General features: G+C 45.8%; 1 protein-coding gene across 1 annotated transcript in view; it reads left to right on the top strand.

Moving 5' to 3' along the window:
- The window catches only part of AUTS2 (activator of transcription and developmental regulator AUTS2), a 668,592-nt gene that overhangs the window by 455,062 nt on the left and 201,288 nt on the right, over positions 1–12,242 (top strand). The window contains exon 5 of the mRNA XM_033519007.1: positions 6,552–6,581. Coding sequence (XP_033374898.1) covers positions 6,552–6,581 — 30 coding nt within the window. The remainder of the gene's footprint in view (positions 1–6,551; positions 6,582–12,242) is intronic.

Raw genomic sequence — 12,242 nt, 5'->3', positions numbered from 1 at the left:
CCCAGTGCATCCCAGTGCACCCCAGTGCCTCCCAGTGCCCCCCAGTGCCCCCCAGTACCTCCCAGTGCCTCCCAGTGCCCCCCAGTGCCAGCCTGCCCCTGCAGGGGACAGCCCTGCAAAACCAGGGGGCAACAGAGCAGAACCCAACCTCGGAACAGGATTTGTCTCTCAGGGTCTTTCTGGAGGGAAATCCCCCCTTGGCTTTCCAGCCAGTTCCCTGTGCTCTACCAGGAGTTTTTGGGGCTCCCACCAGGTGCCAAGGATAAATCCATGTCCTGGGGAAGTGTAAGGTGCCTCATCGTTATCCTGGACAGCAATACAATCCAGAGTTTTCATTTTAATACTCTACATTTAATTCTTTCTTATCAAACCTTTTTTTTTGTTGATGGTAGAGCTAAAAGGAACCACTAATTGTGTCATTTTATAATATAAAACAATCATTAAAGTCCCAGGAGGGAGGAATTAAAAAGAATTGCAGCTGAAAAACATTCTAAGTTCTGAATATTTTTCTTGTCAGGGGCCCATGATAACTTCAGATGTCCAAGACTGATACATTTCATCTGAAGTGAAGTAGTTTGGATAAAATGGAATTCAGATTAAAGGTCAACATCGCAATCTTTTGTCCAGACTTAGGTAATTTGTGTAAAATGGGACTTTTTGGTGAATAATCCATAATTTTAGCTTTTAAGAAAGCAGACCTTAAACTTCTCAGAGCATCTCTGTTTCAGAGCCATTCCTTACAGTGAATCACAGTGGATAATGGTGAGGAATTGCTAAGCAGGCTGTGATGTTTACCAATTTGTGAGATGCTATATATATATATATATATAAGATTCCTTGGCAGGGAGCTCCATTCTGGATGCTGCTTGCAGCAAAGTCACAGATAGGAAGGAAAAAAAGTGAAATTCTTGCTCTTAGTTTCTTTGTGCCTCTGCCTGTCTCCATTTCATCAATTAGAAAATTGCCCATTTATTCCCTATCTGTGTCTCCTTTCATCTGGGAGATGTTTTTTTCTCCTTTTTTCTTGGAAGCAAAGGTCTAATTGTATAGCTAAAATACCATCTTTGCCCTTTCCAGGGCTGCCAGTTTGTCATTGGTGGAGAGATGGACAAGAATATTGTAAATGTCAGTGTGAACAGGCTGAGGTCTGGGTTTTCCCTCATTTTCTTCAGATTTCTTTTCAGCAGACAGATGAGTAGAATCACTTTGTTCAGCGCTGGCGTTGCAGCAGCTCTGACTCCTTTGGTGGCAATGATAAATGGCTCCAAGATATGAAATAGCTGTTCCAGCAAAGTCCATTGAGCAGAATAGAGAACAATGCCCTCCTCAATGTCATTGTACATGAGATATTCAATGATTGCCACTTTTTGCACAAGAATGTGTTCAATCAGCAAAGTACAGAGAAATCCATGGTGTTGCTTCAGCCTGAATGAGCTGGCGAGGTGGCACAGACCTTTACTCAGCTTGATTTGGACCAGGCTCTCTCAAGTTATTAAAATGGGCTCAAATTAGAGCTGTCACCACATAGGGTGTGTGATTTTTGAAAGGTGGCTTTGGGATCAGGCTCATTCCAGGGCTGCTGTGGGAGATGTGCTGTGCATTTTAACTTTCTCCACCCGGGACAGAGGGCTGGGGAGGTGCAGCTAATCTTTAGCCTGATCTTCAGTTTCCCTTTTCTTTTAAAAAAAAACACAGGAGCAATTATGCCTCAATTGGGAACTGGGAAGTTCTTTTTCCACTTCCCACTGTGGGTCTGTGTGTGCAGGGAGTGCATCTGCTGCAGGCACAGCCCAGGCTGGGGCAGAAAGAAGAGCTTTCTGCTTTGGTGGTACAGACATCTTTTGACTTTGTATGGCTTCTTCCTCACCTTGGCTTGATTTAGGGATAATTATTTGAATTTTGGCTGCATCACACCTATGAAAATGCAAGGTTTTGGGTCACTGACTGTGGTTAGCATTTCTGGAGCAGGGAGTTGCAGAATTGTTGCAAAAGGAGGCTTGAACACTTGGCATGTGTGTGTGTGAGAGGTGATGTGATGGCTGGTGACTTCAGTTATTTAAGGGATTGGAACAGTTTCAGTGATAACTGTGGCCACTTTGTACAAATCACAGTCAGTCTGCTCTCGTTATTACCCCAATTATATAGAAATTAGAAGCACCCTTAGCATTTCCATATGTCCTGTAAGATTTTTATCAATGAAGATCACTTTGAGCGAGCTTTACTTGCTTTGAATTTTGTTGGTAGTCCCATAGGTCCTTTGGGAAAACTGTTGAGTCCCTTCTGGGCAGTGCAAGACTTTGAGAAGCACAAAATACCCATTTTGCAGAGTGCTCCCACTGAGCAGCCTGTCAGGCTGTGATCTCAGAAGCTCTCCCAGCATTTTGGGACCATGTGCATGTGAAAATTTGGCCAGCCAGAGGGCTGGGGGTGCTCAGCAGTTCTGCCCATCTGGGCTTCACTTCTGTGCCCAGCACGAGCCGAGGGCTGGCCAGGGGCTTGTGTAGGGAGGATTTGGCAATTTGGCTCTGGGCTCCTCTCAAGCCTGGCCTGGGGTGGCTTTAATCAGTCACAACTTGTGTTCAGAGCAGAGACAGAAAGTGCCTTGAGCTGAGAATCAGAGCAGGAAGCCTCTGTTTGTTGAGGTGTAAAATGTGTCTGCAGCCTCCTTGTCCTGATTTGTCACATTACCGCTCTCAGCTTCCACTGGAGCTAGTGGCACTTATCCAAAAATCAGGTCAGGCTATCTCTGAATGATGTTTTGGATTCCCAGTTATTTGCAGGATATTCCAAGGCAGCCTGTGCACAGAGCCATGGTTTCCTGACAAAAGACGTGGGAGAGCACCGAGAAATGAGCTTTTTGTAATAGACATGGAATACTGAAAAGCTGCCCAGGCCAGAACAAAGCATTTCCATCGCTTCCATTCCAAAACAGTCTGGAGCTCTGAGAACCACAAAGCACTTAAATCATTTTACTTCTTCCTGTGGCCCTGGGAGGTGGGGAGATGCTGGAGGAATTGAGTGAGCAGTGCAGACTCAAGCCTTCAAATTGACCAGTAATTCTGAATAATCAACTTCATGGTTGTCAGCTTCAGTTTCCAAAATGTGCTCTCCAGCCATGGGGAGCAGCGAGGCTGCAGGAGATGGAAAAACCTTCAGCACCTCTGGGGACAACTTGGATCCAGAAATGTAAATGGGCACCTCAGAGCCCGGGTGGGTGAGCACGGTGCCCACAGTGCCTGGGCTGACCCTCGGCCATGGGGACAGCATCCAGCTGCTCCAGTTCTGTTTCCAGCCTGAGTAGCAAACATCTTTCTTCTCCCTTTTTGGCATCACCCCTGCACACAAAGTGCTGGCTGCAGTGCCAGAGCAGAGTCCTGCACACACACACACACACACACACCCCCAGGGACAGGTGCTGTGCACATATCCAACCCCAGGGCGCTGCTCAGAGCCCTCTCTTCCTCTCCCTCCTTTTCTTCTTACACCCAGCTGGTCCCAGCACGCTGCCACTGGCCCAGGACAGCCCTGCTGGGCACTGGGCTCTCCCTGGTGCCCATTCCCTGTGTGAGAGGGCAGGAGCTGCCCAGGGCCAGGCTGCCCAAACACCAGGAGCCGTTTGCCGAGCGCATTTATTGCCTTTGCATAATTTATGAACCGGAGGGCTTTGACCATCATCTGTCTCTGCCAGAGGCTGGCACGGAGGGCTCTGGAGGCCGGAGCTGTAAATTGGATGGCTCAGTCCTGCCGAGCTCCCAGCAAAGTCCTCGGGAATTGAGCAGCAGGAACGGCAGCGTTTGCTCCCCGTGCAGCTTTGGCAGCCGCCCCAGCACGGAGCTGTCACTCACTGGGCACACTGGGAAGGGAACAGGAGCATCTTTAATGGCCTTGGCACCCGCCCTGATTCCATAATGGACACCAGTAGGTCTCGTCCTCGCCATATGCTTAGCTCTGGAGACAAGGTGCTTCTGGGTACAGCGGTAATTATTTGATGTGGAATTAAGCGGACCTTGAAATTAGAACTGGACTGTGGGAGAGCAGGAGGTTTGGAGGTTTAACTCTTTAGTGGGAATGGCCTCCCAGCCACTCTGCTCTGCAGATTCACTTGTGTGTGTGGAGCTGTTCTGCTGGCAAATTCAGATGTCAGTGCTGGCAAGTTCTCTTCTCCCCAGGTACCTCCACCATGCAGGGAACACAAAAACCCTGAGCTTTTCCGAGCTTATGAGTCAGTAAAAACTACAGCAGAGGAGAGATTCTTTAAATCAGACCAAAACTGGGGGAAAGGAGAGGCTGCAGAGTGCTCTGAGCACTGCTGGGTCACAGGACACCTGCTCAGGTGCCCTGCACAGGGAGTGGGTGGCACCTGGAAACCCTCTGAACCCTTCTGCTCCAGGTGAATCGCTCTTCCCTGCTTAGACACCCACCTTTCCCCCTTTATTTTCACTTTTGGAATCAGTCTCAAGACTTGGAGTTTGGAGGGAGGGCAGAGGCACAAACAAATGGAACAGTTGCTCCTTTGCTCCCTGGGAAACACAGAGGAGGTGCTGATGGATCCTGGGGAGCTCCTGGCTCTCACCATCCAGGGGGAGAAGGTGGCAGGACCCAAAAGCTGAATTTTTCCAGTATCAGAATGAGAAATAGTAAATGGAAAATCTTTGTGACATTCATGCCTGTGACATGCTCTGTGATTCTTGGGGATGTCTGTGCAGGGCCAGCAGTGGGACTGGGTGATGCTCCTGGTCCCTTCTAGCTCAGGAGGTTCTCTGATTCTGTGCCCTGGTTTTCATGGATTAAAATCCACCAGCAGCTTTTCTTTTTTGTAAATACAGGGTCACTTTTATACCAAAATCTCAGGCAGTCTTGTTGAAGTCAAAATGCATTCTATTTATGGGGTAAGGTAGGAGTACTTTATATCTATGCCATGCTCTTCTAGAAATGCTTTCCTTTTGTCAGTGAAGTGGCCTCTTCATTAATTCAAACATTGAGTGAGGTTTTAAAAATTAAAGCTAAAATTGTCCCCTGTCTTCATGTTTCTTCTCATTTGTTTGTTTCCAGAGTAAATGCTCTGGTATTAAATAGGTGCAACCAGTGCTATATCAATCACTTCAGTTATTAAATAAATTTCACTTCCTTTTCTATTTGGAATCAGCTACAAGGAGATTGTAATTTTATCTAATCTTTCCTTCATTTAAAATTAGTTTAAAAATACCTAGAAATAGTTCTTAGCTCTAATTTGTTAGTAGATAGCTCAGTGGTGTAGGGAAGGCACCTTTTCACCCCCTGTACTGATGAAGACAAGGGAAAAGCCAGTGAAACAGAAAAGTTATAATTAAACAACAGGCAGAAGATGAGTTGATTTGTGCAAATCAAGAATGTGTGTTTGTGGGAGTGTTTGGCTCTGTCTGTTCACATCCCACTGTATAGTTAACCTTTGGAATTCACAAAATAGAACTAATTTCAAAGCAATTTGGTTGTCTTACAAAAATCCTCAAAGATGCAATAAACATGATATAAATACCTAAAGAGCTTAACTGAGTGCTGTAGGAACCTGCCAGCCAGCTGCTCCTCAGGCAGGAAAGGCTGAGTCTCCAGTTTGGTGATGTTTTCCTTGGAAATGTTTGCCATGCAGTGAGTTCAGTCTTGGGTGATGCAGACAATTCCTCCTGCAGAGCCTACAGCTGTAGAGAGAAACAAAACAAAGCCCCAGGAGGAGGTGCAGGTACCCAGAATTTGGTGGGAGGGATCAAACCTGTGAGTTCCAGGGTTCTGAGAGTCCTGTTGCCAACACAGATTTTGTACTTCCAGCAAATGCAGACGTGGTTTGGGTTCTGATGAACCTTGTCTTTATGAAACACTGAGTGATCCAGTCCTGCTCTATTCCTACAATAATAAAACTTATTTAAGAACTGAGCAATGGCCCTGGGTAAATATCAGGAGTCTCCAGAGTTACCATTCAGCATTCTGTACAATTGTGGTGTCTGTGCTGCTCCCAGAGAGCCTCAGGGGATCAGTGACTGTGGCACATTCTTGTTTCCCTGTGATCTCTGGCTTCTTTAGCTCAGCAGCCATCAGCACAGCACAGGGTGACTTTTCCCTGTGCTCCTGGGGAGCAGCAGCCTTGCAAACACTTCTCTTTGTGCTGGGCAGACCTGAGCATCTCCGTGGAGCCCTGCAGCTCCCTGCATGAGGAGCACTGCCCATCCAGAGAAAACACACCAGCCCTCCAAGGCTGTTTTTCCTCTTCCCTGATGCAGTTTTGGAGTCTGAAGGTGCCCATCAGCTCCTGTGCCCCTGAGCTGAGCTGACAGAGGGCTTTGCAAATGGCTTTTGCTGTGTGCAGGGCCCTTTTTTCATCATTCAAACACAAAAATGTGTCCCCTGCAAGAGCAGTGGAAATTTCCTCCCATGCAGTAACTGAACTTGTTCCTGAAGGTGCCAGATGTGACAGCCAACATTTATGAATGTATCACCCTTCTTCTTCACAGAAATATTTATCTTTTCTTTTGCTGTAGCAAGTTTCTCTTACCTGTGCTTTTTCTCTTTTTGTGTTTCAGTGTGACAGCGACAGTGATCAAGAAGAAAAGGTAAGAAAGAAAACCAATATGGGAGCAAAACGAATTTATTGGATTTCCTTATTCCTCTTAATCTATTACTTACTTGAAGTTTCTTCTTGGATTAATCTAAAGCATCTCTACACGAGGAAAAATTCTGTCTCTAATTTAATTTTGGAATAGACCTCCAAGGAAGGAGAATTCTAATGAATATTTTGGAGGCTGCACAATTCATCTTTAAGCAAATTGATGCCAAGGTCTGTGTGGGTTGTTCAGGAATTCCAGTCTCACTACCAACCCTTTCCATGGCTACACTTCCCCTTGGAAGATGTGGCAGCATCTGAGTCTGTTGGTGACCCTCAGAGTTATTTAACCCCTGTTAGTGCCTGCTGTGCTTCTCTGCAAGCAAAGGCCTCCAAATTCCACCTGAAGTGTTCTGGTTGCTTTCTGTACCTTTTAGAAATAACGTTTGGAAACTGTGCATTGAGTCAAGTAACACAACTTGCTGATCAGTATCTCCATGATTTTGGGTTTCTGTGTGGGAAAGGGGGGAAAATTAATGCTGAAAGAGTCAGGAGATGGTCTCTGATGCTGCTTATTGTTCAGAAGACAAATAGTAATGAAGAACTGGTATCCATACTGATGAATATTTTTATCCATTATTTTATGTCGTGAAGAGAACCATTTTTCTTTGGCAAAACTGAAATAATCATCCCAGAAAGACTGGTCTAATTTCTTTATTTCCAGGTTGCATTTTGTGATTTTTATTTGTGTGTTGAGCCTTAAGGGATGTTTTGATAATGTAATCACTTTTCCCTCTTCTTTCCCCACATAAACTGGGGGGTGGAAGTCAGGGGAGGGTAAAATAACGTCAGAAAATATTGTTCTTATAATAATGTTGAAGTGGTTAGAGTTTCATGAGTGGTTCTGTTAACCAGCTCTGAGGCAGAAGAGGAGGGATGACCACGCTGGTGTGCAGCTCATCCAACAGCCAAGTGCAAATATGCTGTAAAATCCAGGGGGAAACAATGAGTACAAAAATCACCTTCCATGAATTTAATCAGTTTTCTACAGGGTTTGTGTAACAGGAAGCCAAGGAAATTCTCAAACCATTCTGTGTATAACTTCCAAAGCTTTGCCCTTCAGCTCTTTTCCCAAATAGAGGATTTTTTTCCTCATGTTTCTTAATAATTTGCTAACTGTGTTAAAGAACTGCTGTTTACTTTGAAATGCAATGATTTTCCTTGCATAAGGGAACTAATCACTGGAGTTAATCAGTGTGACAACAGAAAGGGGAGGTTTTGTTGGGTTTTTGCACAGAATATTAACCTGCACTTTTCAATATGAATTTTTAATGCATTACCATTACATTCCATCCTGTGAAGTGATTATTCATTTTCAGGATGTTCCTTATGCAGAGGAAGATGATAAACTGAATTTCAGCTTCTATGTTTATGGCACCCAGAACCAAAAGTGTAATTTCCTGTCACTGCAGCATTTATGGAGCTGAACCTCTGCCTGTTTTCACTGAATTCTTCTCCTGCAGCACTCCTGTGTAAAAAGGCAGAGGCAGCTTTTGGGGATGGAGGAGGGATGCTGCTTCAGGATGGTTTCCAAGCACAGTTACAAGGGAGACTCAACACTGTACCTCCCACAGAATATCCCAGTACTTCTGTCAGCAGGATTTAAAATCTAGATGTGTATTTCATCTCTGTGCTCTGTATTTTGTCTTCCCCTTAATGAAATGAGATTAGGTGGAGACCCAAAAATCCCTAAAAATTCAGTGTTTTCCAAATGTCAGAACCAGACCCATCTTTGAGCTCTACAGCTCAGGCCCAGTTCTGAGAGATCACTGCTCACCCTGGCACATTTATTCAGGCTGAGCTGGCAGCCCAGGCAAAGATCCAAGGGCCTTGTTCTGCTGTTAATTTGAATTCAGCATATGTAGCCTGTTATAAAATGCGAGACATCATCATTTGAGCAGGTCAAGCATATTCAGATGAAGACAAATGGTGCTTATTTGATTTTCTTAAAATCAGGAAATGAAAAAAGTGCTCTCTGGAGAAATCATGTTCTGCCTGACTTAGATGATAGAGCAAGGCATGTACCCCAGATAAGAACAGGCGCTGGTGGCTGGGTTTTATCTCTGAAGGACGGTGGGGACTGTCAGCTCGCTGACATGTGCATTATCCATGTCATTTTAAACAAAGTGACCTGCAGAAAAGTGCACTCTGCCGTGACGTGATAATGGGCTGTTGGATGACAGGTAAAGTACACACCATAAAGGAGGCTGTGCGTTATTCCTTTGTTTAACTGACAAGCAGAAACTTCTTTTCTTCAGACAGGCAGGATCTTTTAGATCTCTTTCAATAGGGCCCAGAAGATTTTTGAATTCCTGCTTTAAATGAAATAACATCTTTAGGACAAAAAGTTCCTGCGAGCACTCTGCAGTGGGAGAGGTGAGGATGGTGGGTCCTGTCCACGGGGGCATTTCATCAGTAGTGCCCAACATCCTCACTTTTCATTAATACCCAGAGAGCTGGGGGTGCTCAGCAGGATTAGAGCTTTGAAAATCCTTTACCCAAATGCCTTAGATCATGATGATATTGGCCTCCAGCTGTGGAGCTGTTCTAGCAGAGAATTGACAAATTGCTCTTGGTTGGACCTCGCTCAGTGTGTTCTGAGGATTGTGGAGTCGTGTCCCTCCCACCAGACACAGCTTGGCCTGAAATGTTTCTGGGAAGGGATCTGTTTTTCCTTAGGACTGTCTCTTGCAGATTTCCATACCCTGTAGTGTACAGAATGTAGGGTTAATTGCTGCAGAGCAGTTTTGTACTCTTCAGAAAATGCAAAGGAAGCAATTTTGCTTCATTTAGGATTTTTGAGGGCAAACCCCCACTGATCCTCCATAGGAGATGCACAAGAGGTAGAAGTAATGCAAATAGGTACATATTTCTGCTAGAATTGATAAAACCTGGAATCCAGAAAGATAGACCAGAGCCTCTGATGAGATATGGGACATGAGAATGAGGAAAGGTGTGTGACAGCTGGAGGGGCTGAAGGATGAGCTGCTCCAGGCTTGCCTGGGTGGGCCACTGTGAGCAGCAGAATGATGGAAGGGGAAGGAGCTGGGATGGTGAGGAGCAGTGGGATGGTGAAGGGTGGCAGTGGGAATGGCACTGGGAATGGAATGGCAGTGGGAATGGCAGTGGGAATAGCAGTGGGAATAGCAGTGGGAATAACAGTGGGAATGGCAGTGGGAATGGAATAGAAGTGGGAATGGCAGTGGGATGGCACTGGGAATGGAATGGCAGTGGGATGGAAGTGGGAATGACACTGGGAATGGCAGTGGAATGGCAGTGGGAATGGAATAGCAGTGGGAATGGCAGTGGGATGACAGTGGAATGGCAGTGGGAATGGAATGGCAGTGGGAATAGCAGTGGGAATGGAATAGAAGTGGGAATGGCAGTGGAATGGAATGGCAGTGGGAATAGCAGTGGGAATGGAATGGCAGTGGGATGGAAGTGGGAATGACACTGGGAATGACACTGGGAATGACACTGGGAATAGCAGTGGGAATAGCAGTGGCAATGGCAGTGGCTCAGCCTGCTCCTTTTCCCTGCCTTGCCCCGTGCCTCTGTGGCTGTGTAAATCTCAGCTGATCCCTGTTAGGTGGTGGCTGTGCCTCCAGCCCGCCCTCCCCAGCCTTTAATTGGAGTCACTTTCTATCTGTGGCTGCCCTCAAACCAGACCTTTCTCCAGAGGCTTCTGGGGAAGAAGAAACAAGGATATTTAATTGAAACAATGCTGCAGCCCCCGCTTAGCGGTGCTGTAGCTAAGGCTGTGTCAGCATCTCAATTTTAAATGACATATTTTGGGTGGATAATTTGTCTATTTATACAGATTCATGCTCCTTCACTTCAGTTTGACACACAGGACTGGACTGGAGCACTCAAAGCAGACATTTCACCCTCCTGTTGCTGAAAAGGCTGAAGAGGTAGCAGGCTCTGTGCTGGGTCTGTGGAGGGAGAGTAGATTTGGAAGAATTGCATCAGAGTGAGAAGCGCTAATTCTTAGAGAGTTGTCATTTTCCATCCTGGGATCCTTTCAGCAAGTGCCACTGGGATTTCTTACTGAATCAGAAAAAAGTATGGATCCCAGGGGAACTCTGATTTTCTCCATTAAAAAGTCTGTCAGTCTTACTCTTTGAGCAGGTCTCCAGAGCTGATAATCTAAAATTAGAGCAAGCTATTGCACAGCTGACAAATTTAAGTGCAACTGTATTATCTTTTGATATCTCGATACAATCTTCAAAATTATACCCATGGTAATTAATACAATATTAAAAACATAAGTGCAAACACAAAGTTTGTCTTCTGGAAATCAAAGGAAATCTTGTTTGGAAAAGACATACAAAGAGCTCTGATAAGGAAGTCAGGTGCTAAAGATGAGGTAAGAAATGAGGTCCTGTTTTATTCTCCATCTCCACCATCTCCTCTCACCACTCTGTTTAATTTTAAAATTAAAGGCTCGATCTGAGGCACTTTAGTGATTTTTCACTTCTTAAGAAAATACTTCATTGATCAGGGAAGCTGCTTTGCAGTGTACACAGAGCAGGGCTGCTTCTGCCTGGGCTTTGATGGGATGTGCAGCCTGAAAAAACATCACTATTGATGCCTCAGTCCTGTGTTTATCTCAGGAGAACCTGATCCGTTTAGGAGGCTCTTGAATCCCTCTGGAATGAGGATGGGTGGGTGTTGTGCTTGCCAAGGAGCCTGTGCTGGTAGGACCACGTTGCTTCATTATTTTCCTCTTTGAAGAGAGTTGGGGTGGTTTTTTATCCCATTCTTCACCCTTTTCAGCCATAGGTGCAGGTATAGGAAGATAGGGGGTGGTTTTTAGAGGAAAACTTCAAAATGTAAAGTGTGTCATCCCCAGTCTAATAGTAAAAAGAAAGAAGTTGCTGTGTGTCCTTGGGTGGTGTGAGACATTGATGTTTCTCCATGGGAACAGCCAGGAACCCCTGGGGAAGAGCTGCTGTGACATTGGGGAGCCCTGAGGATCCTGGAGGGGCTCTGGGGCAATATGGGCTTTCATGGGGGCTGCTGGGGACCCTCCCCACATCACATCTCATCTCTGGGGAACAGCTTGGGCTGCCAGAGTGCTCCAGAAGGGCACAGCACTGCTCACGAGGGAGCTGGAACTCCTGGCATGGTGGGCACCAACCACCACCTTTGGCAAACCAGGGGAAACAGTGGCTGAGAACCCAGTTTTAATCAAATACTTCAGGTCGTGGGATACTGCTGTCTCACTGCTTGGCATGTGTTTATTTTGGCTAAGGGTAGGATTAGAGAAATCATTCCTCAGTATTACTCCAAAAACTATTTCTGCAGAGCTGGGATGTTTCCCACAAGGGCGATTTACGCTGAGTATTTGTACAGGTGTTGTCTTTTTAACTCTGGAAAACGCAGCACCTTAAACTTGCCCCAGGGGTGAAAGATCACCCAGCCTCCCCCTGCTAGTGAGGCTCCGGCAATCAGCAGCTATTCCTTACTGTTAAAGGCCCATTAGGAGGGGAGATAAGGCTCCTTTTTATTCATTTGTGGTGCGGCACAGAGGCCCCCACAGTCAATAAAGCGAGCGGAGCTGTTTGCGGTGAAGAATGCGGGGATGAAGGATGCTGCGGTGAAGAAT

This window comes from Parus major, chromosome 19, assembly GCF_001522545.3.
Source record: "Parus major isolate Abel chromosome 19, Parus_major1.1, whole genome shotgun sequence".
NCBI classification, from domain to species: domain Eukaryota; kingdom Metazoa; phylum Chordata; class Aves; order Passeriformes; family Paridae; genus Parus; species Parus major.
Note: the sequence above shows the minus strand (reverse complement) of the source record. Positions and strands in the feature narration are given on the sequence as shown.